The sequence below is a fragment of the Vigna unguiculata genome, chromosome 2 (assembly GCF_037176805.1).
Source record: "Vigna unguiculata cultivar grain cowpea cultivar isolate G323 ecotype 2 chromosome 2, ASM3717680v1, whole genome shotgun sequence".
NCBI lineage: Eukaryota > Viridiplantae > Streptophyta > Magnoliopsida > Fabales > Fabaceae > Vigna > Vigna unguiculata.
This window is the reverse complement of record NC_140793.1, coordinates 20,849,960-20,873,209: the sequence shown is the minus strand read 5'-3', so window position 1 is coordinate 20,873,209 and position 23,250 is coordinate 20,849,960. Positions and strand designations below refer to the sequence as shown.

At 31.1% G+C, this 23,250-nt stretch overlaps 1 protein-coding gene across 1 annotated transcript; it reads right to left on the bottom strand.

The window, feature by feature from the left end:
- Nucleotides 1-14,796: 14,796 nt before the first annotated feature.
- Nucleotides 14,797-18,665, bottom strand: LOC114173444 (transketolase, chloroplastic). The gene is made up of 7 exons (XM_028057853.2): nucleotides 18,107-18,665; nucleotides 17,402-17,492; nucleotides 17,202-17,307; nucleotides 16,842-17,124; nucleotides 16,488-16,636; nucleotides 16,243-16,396; nucleotides 14,797-16,005 (listed from the first exon to the last, which is right to left on the bottom strand). The coding sequence occupies exons 1-7, from the start codon at nucleotides 18,554-18,556 to the stop codon at nucleotides 15,046-15,048; spliced, it is 2,193 nt and encodes a 730-aa protein (XP_027913654.2). The 5' UTR covers nucleotides 18,557-18,665; the 3' UTR covers nucleotides 14,797-15,045.
- Nucleotides 18,666-23,250: the final 4,585 nt, after the last annotated feature.

The following is a 23,250-nucleotide window of genomic DNA, read 5'->3' as shown; positions in this document are numbered from 1 at the left end:
TTTTTTTCAAAATGGATGTGATCAATTATCTGAATTATTTTTCTGCCGTCCCAAGTATTCGAATGTTTTAATAATCTTTTGTACGGTGCTAAGAAGACAAGAAAATAAATAAATAAAAATTTAAAACCAAATCTACCTCGGTTAATTTGTTGATATGTAACCTATTTATGGCGTGTATTGAAGTGGACACGAGTGTAACTTATATCTGGTTGTTTAGATTAATTGGTAACCAGTAAAGGCTGAAGTGGTAGAAAACAACAAAGGTTGCGTATGATGAAGCAGCAGATGATGCAGTGATATTAGCAAGTAGTAAGTAGCCACCAAACCAAACCGAACCAACGTAGGAAGATCACAAGAAATGGTCCCACTGAACCATTGGACAAGAATGTCTGCCTTTTCATTATGTCGAGAGGCTCAATCCTCCTAATCGATTTCAAGTAGTTATTAATGCAACTTAATATCTCTTCAATTCTCCTGTCTACAAGAAAAGGAGGCAATAACAAAGCTCTTTTCTCTTGTTTCCTTTTCACCAATTAAAACATTCAAGAAAGCTAAAATCACATTCTTTAGAGAAATTTATGCAAATTAGATTTAAGAATTTAATTCTAATAAACTATTAGATTAAATAAGTTTTATATTTTCACAAAATATATTTTGGTACATGTAGTAATAGTTCTACATTATTTTAAATTTGAAGATCAAAAATAATTTAAATACACTTTTCATTTTAAATTGTCTCAGATATTTACAAAATAAATTCTTAACTCTAAAATAGTCAATTATGTGATGATTAACTAATAAATCTTAAAAAACTTGAAGTCAAAACAATGACAATTCATAATTAAAGACTAATATATTTTTTGATTAAATAAATTCAATATGTTAAAATGAATATTTTCTTAAAAAAATAAAAGAGACTAAAGGTTGATTTAAACTAAATACAATATATCCTATAAATGTAGTAATAAATAATTTTTATTAAAGCTTTTGTTCCAATTTTTTTTAGTGTGTTTTCTTACTTTTTTTTCGTACTAATGTAATTTTTATTTTTGTTAAAAAAATCAATACAATCTCTTCTCTTGTGTTAAATTAATGTTAACGTGATTTAGACGAGGACGATTAGTATAAATGACATATGAATTTGTATAATTTCAATGACATCGAAATCACCTTGGTATTATGTTATTATTTATATAGTCATATAATCTTTTAATGAATGTCAACACTAATTTAATGAAATAATTAAAACACTACATTGAATAATTCCAAAAATTAGAATAAAAGAGAATAGTAAAGCTAGTAAATAATAGTAATTGGAGGTCTAAAGGCACATATAATTCTACCAACAATTCTTAAAAACGGGGTTAAGCATGTCATTTTGAGTGAGTTAGATAAGCGTAGAGAGAATTGGTGAAAGTGTTGATGAGCGACAATCTAAGTTGCAACAACTTTTGCTGTGGATCTGATAGGATTTTGCATCTCTCATAATGTTGGTAGATTAATAATAGTTGCCATTAAGGGACATAACTTAGTATTGAAATTGTAAGGAAAATATTTGTTAAGGTAGCGTTAAGAGATTTGTCTGATTGTCCAAAGTGGAAAATGACTTTTTGATGAAGTGGCATCCTAATCGGTGCCTATTTTTTCTTTTAAGTCTTCATTGCCACTTGTTCTCAGACTTCACCAATGCCAAGCATTTAATGCTTTGCATTGCATTGCAAGTTAGAATGATGCATCTAAGAGGAGGAAAAGACAACAACAAGAGTGCAACTCAGACATGTCCCATTGTCCCCTTAATCACCATCCCAAACCAAACTCATAGTAAATCAATGATTCAAACTATTATTATAATTAAGTTTAAACATGTTTTTTGTTTCACTATTACTTCTTATAATATTTCGTCTTTTTAGTTTTGATTATTACTTTTTAGCTTTCCAATATATCTATTTTATTTTACTTTTTATAACGTTTTGTTCATTTTAATTGTTTCCTTTCAAAAAATGTTTTACAGAGATTCTAAAATAAACAATCTATAACTCTAGAGACTAAAACAAAAATATATTGAAATGTAATAAAACTTTTTCACAAAATCCAACCGTTTTTAGAAGATTACAAAACAAATTATGTCTGTATTTTAGAGGGGAAAAATAGTATATATAACCCATTTTATTTTTATTGATATTAATGGTATTTTTATGGTAAAACCCTACTATTGGAGCAATAAATGGTTAGGTGATATCCAACACTTCACATTTATGAACTTTAAATAGTGAGACATATTTGGATTTTTTTTTATCTTATATTAGAATTTGATGTTTTTTTTTTCATATTAAACCTTTTTTAAAAAAAAAATATTCAATTAAGCTTTCCTCATATTTGATGTTTCTTTAATTTTTTGTTTTTGGAATGGATTTATTTTATAAACAAATTTAGCACTTAATAGCTTAAGGGGTTAGATTAGATATTTACAATTAATCCATTAAAGCAAGGCATCTTCTAGCCACACACACTTGTAAGAACAAAGAGTGATTTGTGTGAATTGTTTGTGAAGAAGGGAAAGTTAGAATACAGGTGTATGATGTAAATGTAAGTTAGAGTGAGTTAAGAGCACTTTCTGACGTGAATCACAGAAAAGAATAATGCCATAGCTGTAGGAAACAGAGCAAATGCTTCTTCTCTTTCACTCAACTTTCATCATCAACTCATGTGGTTTAATCCAATTTTTTTTAGGAAAATAATTCTTCTTTATTCCTGACACACAGGAAGATTATCACACAACGAATATCTACTTTTCTTTAACTTATAATTTAAATGAGTTTAGTTCTGAAAGTTTGATAATATCACCACATTGATCTTAAGATTTAAAGTTTTAGCTTTCAAAATAGTTTAAATTGTTCACTATAATATTATCATTATATTAACTACTGAATTTGAAGTTATCTTTTTGTAAGATATGTGCGAGTACACCAATGGTGATTGAAAATCTCTTCATGATGCACTGCAATAAAGCATGGTTTCTTATCATTATTTATGCATATTCCTATATGTGCTTTTCTTTCCAATGGGGAAAGATAATATTTTTCGAATTGTTAGTTTTGTATCTCTTTCGTGAGTTTTTAGGACATAAATATTTAACTTTAAATAGGCATTATTTTGCCCTTAATATGATTAATATTAATCTCAAAACGTTTGATATTCTTTTCCAAATTCTTTCCTCGAGTTAAAAGTACAACAAAACAAAGGATGATAAAATTATGGAACACGGGCCATTTCTTCCTGCACCTTTATAATTTCAAATTGCACCCCATAATTTTTTTTTCATTTCAAATTGTATAATTTGAAATGTAATGTTTTCATTTATTTCGAATTTTATATTTCAGCAAAATAAAAAATTTATTTTAAATTGTAAAATCTGGAATAAAAAGTATTTTAGATAGTACAACTCAAAATATAATTTTTATATTTCAGACTGTGCTTTTTGAATGTAAATTTTTTTATTCTAATTTATATATTTGGAATATAAAATAAAAAATAATTTCAGAATAAAAGATTTACATTCTGGACTACACAATGTGGAATGAAAAAGAATATATACGAAAGTGAAGGTTGAAATTATGGAGGTGCAGGAAGAAATTGTCTGGACTACATAAAGCGGCCCAAGGGATTATTTGTTCCGGACCACATGATTTCTGAACTGAGCCTTTTTCTTTTAGTTTTTGTTCCAAAAGGCATGTTTATCTTCATGGCATAAATTTTGTCTTCAATTTCTTGAAGTGGGAGTGATCTTTATTACTTCAGCCCTAGAAAAAAAAAGTTTTTAAACCATGTTTGAAACAAGTTTATAATGATACTAATTCAATGAAGTACGAAGAAATAATGAAGATTTGAAATTCTACTCTTTTGTTATGTACGGTGATGTTTTTTTTTTTTTTTATGATTGTTGTAATTTGTTTCATTGTGCTGTTAAAAGTAGCTCGAAAACAAAAAATAAAATATTTATATGGAGGAAAACGATGACGAATATAAAAAATATAAAAGATCCATTTATTTTTCTGCCCTAAATGTTTAAGGACCTACCTCAATCTGTTGGGCCTAAGGCTGGTCTATAGGGTGTCTAAAATCCCTAAAGCAGCCTAACTCTCTCATTCTCCTGTTTTCCAGAAACGAATCAGCTCCTTTTCCCCTCTTAGCAAACTGCACCCGCAAGCTCTGCTAGGGTTTGGTCTCTACCCCTTGTCAAGTTCACTCAAACTCATTTTTCTCTTCCACGTAAGTTACTTCTCCACTGTACCTTCTTTATTTCCAGCTTTGTTGTCGTGATTCTAACTAGGGTTCACCTTGGTAACCCGTTTTGAATCTGTTAAACTATTTTCTAGCTCACTAATATGCTCCTAGAGCTACTATGCTCAACTGTTTGAGTGTACGAGTCTTTTGCTAGCCTTTTTCCAGGTAAGGGAAGCTAGTGTTTTCGTATCTTCTTCATATTTGCTTGTTTTGGCTTTATTTCGTGTTTGATATGCTTAGGTGCTGTTGTGATTGTTTGGATTTTGGATAAATGTGTTGTGGTTTGCAAATGTTTGACTGTTGCACGCGAGAACAATGGTGGGTACTGGTTTCCTCGCCCAAGCAAGCATGCCTTGCCTAGGCGAGATTAACAACAACCCGGCCAGGTTTTCTGCTCGAGCTGTCGCTCAGGCGACGAGGCTTCATTTTGAGTGAGGGGTAATCTCGCTCAGGCGAGGAGGTCTTGCCTCAACGAGAAATCGCAGAAGCCATTGTTCCCCTATTCGAGCTCTCGCCTAGGCGAGAAGGGCTCGCTTGAGCGAGAGAATCTCTCTTGCCTGAGCGAGGTCTTCTAACCTAAGCGAGATTGGGGCAGGTTTGTGCTCTAGTTCTGTTTGGTTCTCTGATATGGTTGCTTGCTCGTTTGATAGAGTGTTTTACCACAAAAGCCTGATGTATGATGCCATGTACATTGCATGAGATTTAAATGAGTAAGAGATGTTGCCATGTTGGATATGAAGTGGAAAGTATGAATTGATTGGTGGGTTGGTTGAACAATTACATGAAACTTGGTATGCATGATAACTTTATGATTGGTTGGTGAAACATGATTTTGGTATGATTTAGGACGTAATTCCATGAATCTCTAGGTGAGATCCCATGGTGGTGTCTCATGGTCAGGACGTAATTCCACGAAGGTTTTGTGGTGGTGCCTCATGGTCAGGACGTAATTCCATGACCCCTGTTAGTGGGAGTTCATGGTGGTACCTCATGGTCAGGACATAATTCCACGGAGGTTTCGTGGTGGTGCCTCATTATATAATTTAGTAAGGATTGCATCCTAACACTCTAAAGAGTCACTTAGTCTCATGTAGTCCACTCCATGACAATCCTCTTTTATTACATTGTGTGATGTTTCATTTAATTATGTTATTATTTAAATGGGACGTTACAATTATCTCGTTGATTTGCAACAAAAGGTTTTATTATAATTGTCATTGATTTTCTTTATTCACATATTTCTTTTCTTTTGCTTTCAAACTACTTTTAAATGATAATAGATGTAAAAATTGTCATTGAAAGTGTCTTATGATGATATTTTATGCAACAATTGTAGTTATACCTCTTTTTTAATTGTTGTTGTACTATAAATACTTACGATGGTATTTGCTCCAATAATTGTAGTCATATTTTTTTTTTCTTTTTTTAATTGTTGTTATACTATAATTTCTTAACACTTGTATTTATAAAATAATTTTATACATATAAAAAGAAATATAAACGATGAAGATTCTTGTTTGGAAGATGATTGGATGCAACAAAATTTGAAGAGATGTCGAAAAAATGTCTTCGTTTTCCAAGCTTCTAAAAAAAACCTAAACATCTCATTCTCAAGAAAGGTTTTTCAAGGAATAAGTTTAAGGAAGAGTGTTCTCCTTTAGTAACTTTTGATTGAGAGAAAAATTTGTAAGAGTAACATTAATTATAATAGAATATAAAATTGATTACGAGGATTATTAGAAAACTATTTATAAGTGGATAGCTTTTCACTATTCTAGTCTAAATGAAACTCAAATTCAAATGCTACCTAAATACAATGTACAAAATATAATGTACGTGTATTTTGTAAGATATTCTACTCCTTATACAACTTATAAGGGAAGTTTCTAATATGATTTGCATGCTAGACTTCTAATGTGAGAACCTTCTCCTCCTTCAAGGTATCTTTCACTCCATGTTCTTCTACACGGGGCTCTTTCCTTGGCCTCAACGTAAGTAGCTTTGGTTCACTATGGTTGACCCAATTTGAGGCCCATTGTTAGCCCAATTTGAGATCCATGGTTGGTCCAATTTTGAAATCCAAATTTATTTACAAGTCTACTAAAAGATAGTTACAAATTTCAAATATTTTAACTCTAATACAATTATTTACAAAGCTAAAAAGATTTTTTTTTAATATTCTACACTCCAAATAAATAAAACCTTTTTCATTATAGATTCATCTTCTTTAATTTTCTTAGTCATTAACCTTGTTTTAGACCTATATATTCCTTCGTGAATGGTCCTCCATCAAACCTTCTTATCCCTTAAGAAAGATTTGTCCTTGGACTTAAATCATCCTCAAATTCAACCACCTCTACAAAAGGAGATAATTAATAATTATTAAAAGTACAACAATGAACAATATATTCCGAAACATGATTTAATTGATATGCATTATCATTTATCATTTTAAGAACTTGGAATGAACCATCTTATCTTGAATTGAATTTTGACGGCCTTTGAGAAAGAAACTTTTCCTTTCTCTAATAGAGCCAACTCAATCTCTTTCCTAAAAATTTAGTCCACTTCTCCATTTTTTTTGTCGTAATTAACATATTTTTTAGTTTGTTTTCAAATATGGTGTTTAACCTTCGTCTGATCCTTCTTAACAAACTCATATCTAGATACTTCTTTTTTATGTAATAAAGAATTTGTATTTGGAAGTGGAAGTAAGTCTAGAAGAGTGATAATGTTAAAATCATATATAACCTCAAAAGCAGAAAGATTAGTAGTTTTATGAACTACTCGATTATAAGCAAACAATCTATGCAGAAGATATATGATAATAGTGTCGTTGATGCAATCAAATTAATACTACTTACCTATAATAACTTTAGTATTGTTAAGAGAGTAGTCAACAAAATAGAAAGGATAAAGTCAACCATAAATCGTCTCCCAACGAACACATAATTGATTCTCTAATGTACCACACTTAGCCGGTCTCGCTAACACGTCAGCACGTATCATCCTTCACCGCCATATATATGTCGGCAAAGGCTGGGGGACTGGTGTACCACACCTAGCCAGTCCAACCAAATAACAATAAACGATCACCATATATACGCGGAGCAAATAAAGTAACCGGCCTAAGCCGACAGAAAAATAATAACGGCCTAAGCCGCTAAAAGGGTAGCCGGTCTAGACCGACCACTCTGGAAAACTCAACGAAATCAAAGCACTTCTAAGATTCAACAAGCCCACAATAATCAAACTAAAGGCCTGGGCTAAGGCCCAGGCCCACCTACAACCCAAACAAGGGCCCAGCCCATGACGTGGCCAAACATAATTAATAATCTATAAATATGCATGGACCCCACGAATTAAAGGTACGCATTCATTACTTCCTTAATCACCAGATTTGACTTTCTTAGAGATTTTGCTGACTTGAGCTTCGGAGTCCCTTCTGCAGGTAACCCCTCTCAGGTCCAAACCGATCACACCGAGATACCATAAGCGACATGTATCAACCGGGAATAAGCCTACTGAGGAGATGGCGGACCAGAGTAAGGTAATACTTGTGTCTAATGTTCTTTGCAGGAACATCTAACAAATTAGTTCTTATAAAAACTATACAAAAGAGTTAGTCAAATAATAACAATATAAGAGGATTAAAATAAACAAAATAATAAATAAAATAAATAAATAGGATTGAAAATAGATAAAAATAATAAGAAATAAAATAAGTTGATTTCACTGCTTTTTCAAAATAGGATTCATCATTGGTTTCCTACAGATTATTGTTATTGATTTCTTGTCTAAGATTTCAAATTAATCAATGTAACTTCTTAATTAATTTGTTGGCATCCTCACTTTTAACCATAGTAACTTCTCAATCAAAAGCAAAAACTTTATAGATTAATCATAGTAAATTTAACCAAAGTAACTTCTCAATTAAATATTAGGTTTAATTAGTCGGATGATACCTACTTTTGTTCGGATGTTTCAGTTTGGTCTCCGCTTTTAAAAATGTTTCAACTATGTCCAAACTTTTGAAAAAATGTCTCAATTAGGTCCCTTTTAGGAAAAAATTATTAACGCTGTTAACGACATGCCACATGTCAGTCTCTGGATTTTTTCATTTTTTTATTTTATTTTATTTTTTCTTTGAATTTTTTATTTGCCACGTGGCAAGTCCCTGATGTGACACGTGACGTTGTCAGTGCCACGTGGTAAGTTACTAACACATGTCAATGTCACTACCAAGTGTTATTGTCTTGATTTCAATTTAGTCCTCACATATGTCTATTTGTTTTAATTTAGTCCCAATTTTGTTTTTCAAAATAGAGAAATATTGTTTTTCCCTTATGAGTATAACATTTATATAAGTAATAAATAAGTTTGCTCTCAAATTTAAGAAAGAAATAATAATGCACTATTTTAAAAAAAATGAGTATAACATTTATAAAAATAATAAGTTTGCTCTATTTTGAAAATGACGTTATAACATATTATATTTTTTTAACTGTTAACCCATGTTTTGTTATTCATGACTTTTCCAACTAAATTTTAATATAAATATCAATACTTAATTTTGTAAGTCATTTTTAATAACAAATATCAATATAACATTTATGTAAATAATAAATTTCATATTAAGAGAGACAATATTTCTCTATTTTGGAAAAAAAATAGGACTAAATTAAATCAAAAGGATATATGTGGGGACTAAATTAAAACAAATAGACATATGTAGACACTAAATTGAAATCAAGACAATGACCCTTGGTGGTGAGACTGACACGTGACAGTACCTTGCCACATGGCACTAACAGTGCCACGTGTCACATTAGGGACCTGACATGTGGAAAAAAAAAATTTTAAAATTCAAAAAAATTCAGAAATCCAAAGATTGACACGTAGCATGCCGTTAACGGCGTTAATAATTTTTTTTTTTCTGAAAGTGACCTAATTGAGACACTTTTTCTAAAATTGGGACACAATTGAAACTTTTTTAAAAGCGGAGACCAAACTGAAACATCCGAACGAAAGTAGGTACTATCTGACTAATCAAGCCTAAGTATTATTATGCCTAATCATGTTTATTCTTTTACCTCTTATATCTAATTAACCAAAGTAACTTCTTCATTAATTCTAATCAAATTTTTCACCTTTAATCAAAGTAACTTCTCAATTATTAACAAAAACTCATTCAATCATATGAAAGTTTCTAAATTTAACCAAAGTAACTTCTCACTTAAAATTTAAAAACTATTTGACTCATATAATTTTTATTTTATGTAGATTTAACACTGTGCTAACTTGCTATAATATAAAAATCATTACTTTTACTAGATTAAGAACCGAAAGACATAGATGAAAATTGTTTCGGTCCAGAAAAAGGTGTAAAATAACCTTTAACCGAAACAAAAAGCAATAAGTATTTTAACCTTAGTTAATGACTCACTTAGGCCAAAATAAATATGTCCCTTGACCATGGGAGTAACATTCTTATTTATAGAAGGTAAGTCGATTACAAATATTGTAGATATACATAATTAGTTAATGCATAATAATAATCTTAGAGATAATCTAAAATATTCCCCTAATAACAACTATAATATTTTCCTAAATAATAACTAATGTTTCTTCTTTTAAATATTTTCTTAACCAAAATAATCACTTTATATAATCTAAAAGATTATATCTTCACATGCACCATGTCCTCAATCCTAGCTTCTTATAGAGAGGTCGGTCCTAGGGTGACATCCTCGTAAATCTTGAACCATCAACCAGCTACCCTCAGTGACGTCGGTCCTAGGAAGACATCCTTTTGGCTTCTTGCAATGACCTCGGCTATATGGAGACATCTTTCTGGATTCATGCAATGACCCCGGCTATATGGAGACATCTTTCTGGATTCCTGCAATGACCTCGGCTCTTTGGAGATGTCTTACAATGACCTCAGCTCTGTGGAGACATCTTTCTGACTTGAATTTTTGCCCAATTCCTTGGCCTACTGAATACCTCAGTTTATTGGAGATCTTCTCTATCTGGGAGGGAACATAGCTCTCCAACTTTTGAGCTTCTATACAATAGGAGCGAGAAAGTTGCTATTTCAGTAACCATCGTTTTCAGTTTCCCATACTTCATCATTAACTTTTACCTAACCTTGAATACGTCATCAGTTTAGTAAGCTCTCAAGATTACTCAATTTTTTGCTAAATAAGTGATCTTTTTGGTGAGCTCTTAGTATTACAACTTCTAAAATTAATTAAGCTGAGTAGGTTGGCTGCAAGACGAGCTTTCAGTATCAGATTGTTTAACATAATCGTACTGAGTAGGTCGACAAAAAGAAGAGCTCTCAGTTCTTACAATGCACTTATCATCAATTATAATAAGAGTGTCGGTTGATAAACGAGCTCTTAGTTCATGCAATACATTTATCATCAATTATAATAAGAGTGTCGACTGAGAAACGAGCTCTCAATTCCTACAATGTGTTTTTCAATTATATTAAGAATGTCGGCTGAGATACGAGCTCTCAGTTCCTACAATGTGTTTATCTCCAATTATAATAAGAGTGTCGGTTGATAAACGAGCTCTCAGTTCCTACAATGCGTTTATCTCCAATTATAATAAGAGTGTCTGTTGAGAAACGAGCTCTCAGTTCCTCCAGTTTATTACCTTCCCTATGATCATAATCCTGTTATCGAGCAATGGGTTCGGTATAGAGCATTAGGCTCATCATCAAGCAACTCAGCTTGGCATAGAGCACTTAGGGTCATCAACATCAAGCAACACGACTTGGCATTGAGTACTTAGACTCACTAATATCAAGCAACTTGGCTTGGCTTGGCATAGAACACAAAGGCTCTCATCAAGCAACCCAGCTTGGAATAGAACACGAAGGCTCTCATCAAGCAACTCGGCTTGGAATAGAACACAAAGGCTCTATAAACATCAAGCAACTTGGCTTGGCATCGGACATCGTGGCCCGGTATCGAGCATCGTGGCTCGGTTATGGTTTTGGTTATTCTACCCTTTTCTTGAACTGAAGACATCAACTTTATAGTAATAGGTGTGACATAGATCAATCTTATCCTAAGGTCGGTACTGGGAAGATCAATCTTACCTTTTACCGAGCTGAAGCTAGTCTGAATTGATTTAAACATGATGAATGAACTTTTAATATATCTACAAAATCTTTGTTAGTAATTCACATAATATGACATGTATACATTTCTTTAAAGGAAATATTAAATTTTGTAGTTTATATATATATATATATATATATATATATATATATATATATATATATATATATAACTCAACATAAATAAGTTTATTTATAGTTCAAGATAAATAATTGCTATGTAAAACATTTTATAAATATCTTCATTTTAATTAAATAATTTTCACTTGTAGAAATCATTCCAATAAGATATCATCTAAATTTTTAAGCTGATTAAAATAACATATTGTTATAAAATAATTATGTTTATTATTAGAATAAAGTAGCACCACAAAATATTTATACTAGAAAATATTCATATGTAGTAACAATAAATTTATTCTAAAGATAAGAATTAACAATATTTACTAAAACATTCACATTTTACCATATGTATCAAAATCTTAGTCTATACATTTAAACAATCTTATTTTATGATTCCAGCACCATATAAAATAATTATATTAAGATTTTGAAACAACTTTATGGTAGATTAATTCTTCCTAAATTATTCGGTTAAGAATATCTTACTTAAAACTCCTCCAAATATAAAATACCTCACACTAAAAATTATTTGTTTAATAATATTAAACAAAATATTCATGTTAAATATATATTTTAATATAAATAACCCAACGCATATTTCATTTAATATTTCAAAGGCAAACTTTAATGTAAAAGACATTTAGTTTTTTTTTTTTTTTTGTGTTGAAAAGGTCGACGAGTAATTAATTCATGAAACTTTTATTATTCATTAATTTCATTATTTTGCTCTTTTGATAATAAGGATGGTCTAAAATAAAAGGAACACATGATAACAATTATATAAATATATTTTATTGTCTTTTAGCAAATTTATTATTTATGTATGCATAATTAAGATCATATTATTCGACAATATATTTAAGTTAAAACAACATAACTATATATATATATATATATATATATATATATATATATATATATATATATTACAAAATTTAATATTTCCTTTAAAGAAATCATTCCGATCATATTACAATTTGTAAAACTATTAAACTTATGCTTGTGAACTTTAGATAATACAAGAAGAGTAGAATAATTTATGATTATGTGATTAGCAAATTGTTTAGAATTTTGGTTTGTATTTTTTCCCAATTTTATTATTAACTTTTTTTTTATGTAAAAAAATAGAAACATACCTGGAATTTTGTGTATTTTTTTTTACCTGTATTGAAAAGAGCGTAAGCTTCGATCGCAAGAATAATTGTTGATCTGTAAACGGAGATTGAGCATAGATCGATCATCTTTTCATGACTTTCATATGTAAAAAGTTTCGTGTGAGTATTGCGGAGGCGAGATCTGCTGCATTGTTGGGAGTGTTGTCGTTCTCATTCTCCTCTTGGTCGTTGGACTTGTTTTTTCTATTCCTCATGGTGGTAAGTTTCTTATGGTAAGTGTGGTTGGGATCTCGTTTTACCGAGCCCCACGATGGGCGCCAATGTTCCGGTCCAGAAAAAGGTGCAAAATAACCTTTAAGCGAAACAAAAAGAAATAAGTATTTTAACCTTAGTTAATGACTCACTTATGCCAAAATAAATTTGTCCCTTGACTATGGGAGTAACATTCTTATTTATAGAAGGTAAGTCAGTTACAAATATTGTAGATATACATAATTAGTTAATGCATAATAATAATCTTAGAGATAATCTAAAATATTCCCCTAAATAACAACTAGAATATTTCCCTAAATAATAACTAATGTTTCTTCTTTTGAATATTTTCTTAACTAAAATAATCACTTTATATAATCAAAGATTATATCTTCACATGCACCATGTCCTCAATCCTAGCTTCTTATAGAGAGGTCGGTCCTAGGGTGACATCCTTGTAAATCTTGAACCATCAACCAGCTACCCTCAGTGACGTCGGTCCTAGGAAGACATCATTTTGGCTTCTTGCAATGACCTCGGCTATATGGCGACATCTTTCTGGATTCCAACAATGACCTCAGCTATATGGAGACATCTTTCTGGATTCCTGCAATGACCTCGGCTCTATGGAGACATCTTTCTAGATTCCTGCAATGACCTCGGCTCTATGGAGGTATCTTACAATGACCTTGGCTCTGTGGAGACATCTTTTTGACTTGAATTTTTGCCCGATTTCTTGGCCTATTGAATACCTCAGTTTATTGGAGATCTTCTCTATCTGGGAGGGAACAAAAATAAATCAAACAAGAATCAAAAGAACAAACAAATTTATTCATCTAACCTCATAATCCAATTAAGAAATTAGAGTGGAACTAACCCTTAAAGTTTAGCCCTCCATGGAATGCAAAAGTAACATAAAAATAGAAGAAGAGAGGGTGGAGAGAGAGAATGAAATTAGGTCCCCCTAAAGGGTTCCAAGATTCCAAAGTTCTGAATTGGGCTCTTTATGTAGGACTTAGACTAGACTTTTTTATTGCTAAAATCTCTCAAATATTAGTAGTTGTTCCTCTTCTAGGATGAGCGCAATTAATGGTTGTTGGGCACTCCCCTGCTAGGCGGTCTAAGGCGCACATTGGGCGACACTCACTTCATGCACCTCTTCTAATGAAGCTACAACCTGCTTTTATCTGTTGATCTTTTGGATTGATTAGGATCACATCACCGTTAAGCCAAAAGCTATGACCATTAGTTAGGGTGTAACTCAACATTCCAAACACCACGATTCGATTGTGACTCAATCTACATGGCTTCTCTCGTGAGACAATTGATGCACCTTACAACATTTTTCATATATTTGATGCACACAAAGCTAAAATAGTTGCAAAATCTAGAAGTGAAAAAACATTTAGCAGAAATAAAGAAGATGGGTTCAATTATTTACTAGTTATGACTTGCATAGATATCATATGTTCGACACCTAAAAATTATGTTACACAATATAACCTTGGTGGTGAATCTACAAATTGTGAAATATCCATCAATGTTGTAAAATTGGATAGTGAATGTGTTGTTTTGTACATGGGTCATGAACTCTTCAACATATATATACAAATCTTCAACACTTCAACCCCAAAAGTTAAATAAAAGTGAACATTAATCTAATATTTAGATTAATAGTTAAACATCAGGATATCCAACAACAGAAAAAAGTTAAACAACGAGACTAATCTTTAGAAAAATAACATTACGTAACAGCTTTTTGGACTACTGTAAAGTTGGTTAAAAGGAGGTTGTTTATGTTCAGCAAAATCTAGTTATAGTTGCAGACTGATGACACTATTCATTTATAGTTGAATATCTATCGCTAAATTCATGAACATTCCAATATGAGTAATTTATATAAATATATAAAAAAAAAACTTATTCATTTAGTACATATAGTTTACAACAATTTCCCTTCCAGCTTATTAAGTAGGAACCTCTCATTGCTTTTATAAATGGCAAATTTATCAGGAGAAATCCAGTAAAAACAGTGAGTGAGTGGAAACAACGTCTCATGCCAAAACAAGCTCTCGCAAATAAAAGCAAAAGAGAAAAATGAAAAGTTTTACATGAAAAGAAAGAAACTAAACCCCTCTAGATAAGCTCTTTTGCTGCAGCAATAACAGCTTCTTTTGTAATACCGAATTCTTTGTATATTTTTCCTGCTGGAGCACTAGCTCCAAAACGATCAATTCCAATGGCTTTTCCCTTGGGTCCAACGATTTTCTCCCACCCAAATGTTGATCCTGCCTCGATGCTAACTCTGGCTGACACAGCAGCAGGCAAAACACTCTCCTTGTATGCTTCTGACTGCTCATCAAAAAGTTCCCAAGAAACAAGGGAAACAACTCTAACACTCTTCCCTTCCTTCCTCAACTCCTCACCAGCTTTAGCAGCAATTTCCAACTCAGAACCAGTTCCAATCAAAATCACATCAGGCTTGTTGCCACTGGAGTTGTCTGAAATGGTGTAACCACCCTTTTCGACGCCTTCGATGGACGATCCGGGAAGATTGGGCAGTTTCTGCCGGGAAAGGGCAAGGATGGAGGGTCTCTTCCTGTTGAGCACTGCAACTTTGTACGCGCCAGCTGTTTCATTACCATCGGCCGGACGAAGCATCAAAATGTTCGGCATTGCCCGGAAACTTGCCAGGTGCTCTATAGGTTGGTGGGTTGGACCATCCTCTCCAAGTCCTATTGAATCATGAGTCATGACATAAACCACCCCGGCCTCAGATAGCGCAGAAAGCCTTATGGCACCTCTCATGTAATCAGTGAAAACAAAGAAAGTGGCACAGTATGGTATCAGTCCAGGGCTGTGAAGAGCAATGCCGTTGCAGATTGCTCCCATTCCATGCTCTCTAACACCAAATCTAACGTTACGTTCTGCTGGAGTATCCTTTTGGAAGTCCCCAAACGTTTTTAGCAAGGTCATGTTGGAAGAAGCAAGATCTGCACTACCCCCCAGCAGACCCGGAAGAACCTTTGCAAGGGCATTGAGGTTTTGCTGAGACAGATTTCTGGTGGCATCAGCTGGGCTCTCTGGAGTGTATGTCTGATATCAAATTGAAAAGAAACTGATTTATATTCCAGACACAACTCACTGGAAATCAGTTTTTATTGCTACTTTTGAATGCAGATATGTGAAAAGGAAATTAAATAACAGGATATCAAACTGTGATACTCATTAACATCAGAGTCATAATGAAAATCTTGCACATTACATTATCTTAAAAGTTATCTTCAGACAAAGATGATGAACAAACAGTCTACAAGTTCAAATATTACTAACCGGAAGTGCTTCCTCCCATCCAGCAGGCAATTCACCATTGATTATAGATTTTAGTTCGGCGGCTTCTTCCTTGTATTTCCTTTCATACTCAGCAAACTTAATATTCCACTCAGCTTCAAGTGCAGCACCCTCAGGGATGTGGCGACTCCAATGCCTGCAGATAAACAAGCAAATCTTATTCAGTATCATTTGTATACTCAGGAGTGTAACAGGTAAAAATAAATCTCTAATCCCATCATTCATACTTTTTGACATCCTCAGGCACATGGAATGGCTCATATGGCCATCCAAGGTTCTTCCTTGTGGCATCAACTTCTTTGGCACCCAGTGCACTTCCGTGCACACTGTAGGAGTTAGCTTTGTTGGGAGAACCATAACCAATGGTTGTTGTGACCTGTTAAATAGAACTAATCAGTAAACCAAACCAGTAACACTAGATAAACTATCCATAATTTACTGCATTAGGTACAATGCAATTGAGTCTTAAGTAACAGAAATCATGTTTGAAACATTAGCTTAAAACATTCACGATAAATAATGACAGATTATGATTGTTATAATAAAACAAGTTAGACATCTATGTTGCCTATTACTCTAACCTTGATCAGTGTGGGTTTGTCTTTGACAGATTTTGCTTCCTCAATGGCAGCACGGATATCCTCATAGCCATTATTTCCATTCTTCACCCAAATAACATGCCAGCCAAGTCCCTCAAAACGACTATCAACACTCTCGGTGAATGCAATCTCTGTGTTACCATCAATAGAAATGTGATTGTCATCATAAAATGCTATCAGTTTCCCCAGTCCCCAGTGGCCAGCAAGTGAGCATGCCTCATTTGCGATACCCTCCATTTGACAACCATCACCCAGTATAACATATCTGCATAAAACCAACACCATCAGTAAATCATCACACAATTAAAGCCTCACAAGTTGCATAAGATTTAGCTATTTTACGTGTAATGATCAACAATCTCGTTATCAGGCTTGTTGAATCTCGCAGCCAAGTGCTTCTCCGCAAGGGCCAAACCAACAGCATTGGCAATCCCCTGACCAAGAGGACCTACAAAAGTTGAACATAATAGGTGGATAACTAAACAAAATCAAAAAGAAAAAGAATCACTATTCTAGTGCACAAACTCAAAACAATATCAAACCTGTTGTAACTTCAACTCCAGGAGTTTCAAAATTCTCTGGGTGTCCCGGGGTTCTGCTCCCCCATTGTCGAAATTCCCTCAAATCCTCCTCCTAAAAAGTCAAAGCACCGTCAAACGAAACAATTTCACTTCAGTAAGGATCAAAATATGCACAAAACTCATCCAGTCATCACACTTCCCACAAACAGATAAAAAAAAACAACACGCACTGAAAAACAAACACAACCCCATTACGAAAAGGAAAAAAAAAACTTTCTTTACAAACTAGCTTTCCTAGATCTGCTTGTGCCCACTAAAACCCCAAAACAAAACCATCCTAAAACCTAAATCACCCTACTTAGTTATATCAGAAATCTTTCAGATAAACCTCTAAAAGAATTAGAATTACCGGTATACGACAATGTGTGATTTGATAAAACATTTTATTGTAGAGATTACAAATGACAAACTGTCATTTCAGTTAATTTCAGTTAATTGGGATGCCGGAATCCGACATGTCTCGTTGGCTGAATATCATGAAGCTCAGAATTATGGACGGATTGAATACTACTAAATAAAAAGGAATTCACTAACAAAAAGAATATGAAAGTCTAAATATAAGTTTCTATCTCTATCCACTTCGTGAAAGTAAAAATCAATATTTTTTCCCAAAAGCATAAAACTTTAACGGATCCGATCCACCCCATATGGATTCCCCATTCCTACCTTGACACTATCGAAGCCAGCAAGGTGCAGCAATGCGTATTGGAGCATGCACCCGTGACCCGCGGACAAAACAAAGCGATCCCGGTTGAACCACTTGGGGTTTTTCGGGTTGTACTTCATGACCTCGTCATAGAGCACGTGACCCATTGGGGCGCATCCCATGGGGAGACCCGGGTGGCCGGAATTGGCCTTCTCGACGGCGTCGATGGCGAGGAAGCGGATCGTGTTGACGGATTTCTCCACGAGCGCGACGTCGGAGGTGGCCTTCTCGGCGGTCTTAACAGGAACGGAGGCGCGCACATGGGTGGCGCGGCGACGGAGGGAGAGGGGAGGTGTGGGAGGGGAGGGGCGGAGTGAGGGGGAGAGGCGGAGAGAGGGGTGGTGGGAGGAGGGGAGAGGTGTGGGGCGGAGAAGGGCTTTGGAGAGGGAGAGAGAAGAAGAGGAAGCCATGGTTTTGACCGAGGAAGAGAATGGCTAGTAGGTGTAGGTGGAGTGAGGAGGGGCGGAGACAGCAGAGTTTTCTGATGTATACGAATCTCTTTATAAACTTCTTTGCTTTCACCTACTACTATTATGTCTTTGAAACAGACATTTAAAATACATCGGCTTTAATTATGTACTCAAGAGCCACGCACAATTCCAAGTGAGGAGAAAAGAGATTTATATTATTTTATTTATTAATCATTATTAGTATATATCTATAAGAAAGATATTTTTTTTTTATTCTATCTTCTTATATTAATTTTATCTTTTATAATATAATTATTTATTAAAAATTTTAAAATTAACAGTTATTTTTATTTATCTTTTATAAACAATTTATCTTTTTCTTTTATTTATCAATAATTAATTTATTTATTTCACTTTATTTTTAATAAATATAAATTTATTTTATATATTAACTTAATAACATTACACTATTATTATTTACTAACATATTATCATTCATATTTAAAAAATGTTTACTCACTATGTGTACACTAATATATATATATATATATATATATATATATATATATATATATATATATATATATATATAATGCATTAATACTTCAGTTTGGATATGTATTTATATTTTGTATTTGGTATGATATTTTAAAATATTTTATCGATATTTATAAATGAAATATCTAATTTATAAAATAGAATTATTTTTATGATAAAAATAATTTATAATTTTTATGTTGATAATTTTAATAAATATTATTTTAATTTGGGTTTACACAATAATAATATATTTATTATATTTTTAAAAATTATTAATATTTTTTAATATATCTATATATATATATTATAATAATATATTATTTTTGAAATAAATGTATTAACATATGTTTCGTATTTAATATACGTATTATATTTGTGTATTATAAGTTATAATTATTTAGAGTGCAACCACTTTCATAAAAATTGATGGTACAAGAAGACATGATCAAATGATTATAAGATTGCTCTCTCTAAGGGGTATTGAATATTACAAAATAACGTTCACTCTTATAAATAGTTAAAGAACGCAATAATGTTATACCAAGAAACTAGATTTACACGATTAAAATTTTAAGATACTAAAATTCATAAAATCATTAATTCGTTTTAAATATAAAAGCCCTTCTTTAAAGAAATCTTCTGTATACATGTATAGAGAGATTTTTGAAATAGTTGTTGTAAATCTTTTTCTGATTGGTAAAAGGTTTGGAAAGTTGGGAGTTGTTCTCCATTATTCATAATTTAGAAAAAGTTAAATATTATTAATAAATAAAATAAAAGACTAAAAAACATGAATTTAGAACATGACATATTTATATATGTTGTAATTTAATTTAGAAAAATAAAATTATAATGATTTTTAAAATAGGAGTATGTTTATATTTTACTAAAATGTACCAGAAATAAAAATATTATTATAATATATCTTAATAAGAAATAGACTACAAACCTATTTTAATTAGTTAAATAATATAATAGGAGATGAAGTTTTGTCTTCTTTTGTGAGGCTCTACGCATAGTAGGGAACGCACATCGATGTTTGGGTATGGTTCTGCGCGTGATAACCTACTGATCAGTTTTGTTAGGTGAAGGTTGGTGAAAATCAAAGAAAACAAATTATTTTGTTTTAACATTAATTGTTTTATTACGCTAATATTTTGAAATTTTAACATTTAATGTTAATCTAAGACGTTAAAGAGAATGTCTGTACCTTCTTAACTCTAGTTATTTATCTTCATTGATAGACTTATTTATATTGAATGAATTAAAACTCTATGCATTAACTTCAAAACAAGTAAAGTAAAAAACACCATGCAGAACAAAACTTGCCTAATACAATAATTTATTTCTATTTAAATTTACTATTTATTTTATTAAATACATCACTAATTATTAAAATGAAAAATTATTTTTTAGTTGATTGAAAAACACTACTAATATTATGCATAGTATTATTTCTACTTTAAACCTATATTTTCTTTTTTAAAATATTAATTTGTATACTTTAATTCACTTCAACATATATAAGTATACTAATGGCAAAACTCTGTAAAATTAACCCAATTATACTTTTATTATTTATTTATTTGTTGCACTCAGCAGCCTCTGGTCCACACGTGGCCCATGGAGATCACAAGGGTCAGTGTAACTAACCCTTCAATTTAGCACTTTATGCCCTTAACCTTTTCCCTTCCCACTTTCACATTCATCAATAGTGCGAACAAAACAACAAATTATGACATCATCACTACGTTTTCCTTTTCATTTTCACATAATTTAATTTTCAATCATGTACCATAATGTTGTGGTTCCTGGATAATTTAATTTCATATATTGTTAAAAGTCTAACTATAACAATTGTTAAAAGAAAGAAAAAAATCACACGTCAACCCATTAGCATATAATAATGTAAAAACTTACGCAATAATGGAACGTTGAAAGTCTCTCGAATATATTCTTTGGTTATGTTTAATGGGTTTGAATAGAATAGAAAATGATAGAGCAGAAGCATAATTGGGTTTGGATTAACCTACAATTCTTGACTCCTCCTACTCCAGAAGTTGATGTTTCTTGACGAATGAGACTACTCAAATTGATCTTCCCTATGCCTTTATGTTCATCAATTATATAATATTCTTTCATTCTCAAGCATTTCTTAGGATTAGGATTGGAAATTTTTTCTTTCTTTTTTTTATCAGCATTAGAAAGTGACAGGCATAAAAAGAAATATTTGGATTAAAAATTTAAAGTTAGAAAGTAAAGGGAGAAAATTAAAGCAAAAGAAAGGATGGTTTGGATTAAGAAAAAAATATATATAGAAGTTCCGACAATTATGAAAAAGTTTAGGGTGCGGTAAAATAAAGAAAACATGTTAATTGTAGGAATTTATAAAATAAACAAATTAATCTTGTATTAAAAATCGTACTTAATTAAGTGTTAAAAAATATTTAAATACATATAACTCACTGTAGTTTTATGAGAAACTTGATGTAAATAAATAAAAAAAAGTTTTAAATTACAATGAAAATAAATTTCTGCAATACGATATAACTTTGAGAAATGGATAGGCAAAGGTAAGGAAAGAGAATGTTGATATGTGATGGATGGGTCTCACCAACTAATTGGGCACATATGGTTTCATTAATTATGCATGTACGAAGTATGGTTGGGATGGGAGGACAAATCAAATTAATATATATTTCAAATTTCACAACTTTCTAGGATGAAACAATTAAGAATTGTATCACAAGTTTTATTATACTCATCTCTATTCTTGAAAAGCGTAGTTATATTTTAAATATAGGATAGATTTGGAAAATTTTAATTAAATTTTTAATAAATTTTTGTAATTTATTGAATTCTAAAATTTTGAAAATTTTTAATTGAGTTTTACATTTAAATATTTTTTATTATTTTTGTGATAGACAGTTATTTTACATTGTTATCTTTCTTAAATATTGTCACATCATATCTTGTTACAAGAAACTCTTATAACGAGATCTTTCTCAAATATTTATTGTATTTGTATCTAAGGAAAATTGTTTTTAACTTTAATTAAAATTATAAATTTTAAAATAAAAAAATATTAAATATATAACTATAAAATTATGAATTATTAAATTACAAAAAATAAAAAAAATAAAATTTCATAATTTCATAATTTGATAATTTTGTATTTTTATAATTTCACAATTTCATAATTTTTTAATTACATAATTTTATAATTTTATATATTTTTATTTTATAATTTCGTAATTATGAAATTATATATTTTTATAATTTTATAATTTGTCAATTTTTGTAATTTTATATTTCTTAATTTTATAATTTTTTATTTCATAATTTTATAATTACATATTTTATACTTTATATTTTGGAATTTTTTAATTTATAATTTTATAGTTAAATTAAAAAAATTGTTAAATACAGTAAATATTTGGGAAAGATCTAATAATAAGATATTATGTAACAACATTCAATGAGGGTAACCCATGGCAGTCAAAATTGAGATTTAAATCATAAAATCCAAAGATCCGACCATTTTATATAGTATTTATGACTCAGATCTGATCTCACAACATAATCATAATCTTAATACAGTAAGTAGAATCTGTAGATTGTCGATCAAAATCTTGTAAAATCATGTAAATCTGTCATTTTTTTTTTCGAATTTTCTGTTGCACTACCTGTTCATATTATTTGGTGAATAATTAAAACTTTACATTGTTACATGTGTTGTCACTCACACAATCACCTTTCACCTAATTAAATTAAATAGTAATACAATTAAAATTTATTTTTCAATAAAAAATTAATATAGTTAAAGTCCGGTTGCAACGCACCAAAACACTTCCTAATTAAAATTAAAATTTAATACAGTTATAATTTTCCAATTTTGCAGTGACAATTTTGTGTAGACTAGAAGCATAATAACATTTAATATTTATTAATTATAATGTTATTATTTATTACTTCTCATATAAAGAAACATAATAACATTACTATTTATTATTTCTTGTATAAAGAAATTTATTTCTTCTTTTGATTTATATTCTCTCTATTATTTTATTTTAAATCTTTTTGTATTTCCATATTTTATTACATTAATATTTTCATACATGTTATTTAAAATTTCAAAGAATAAGATTGCATTG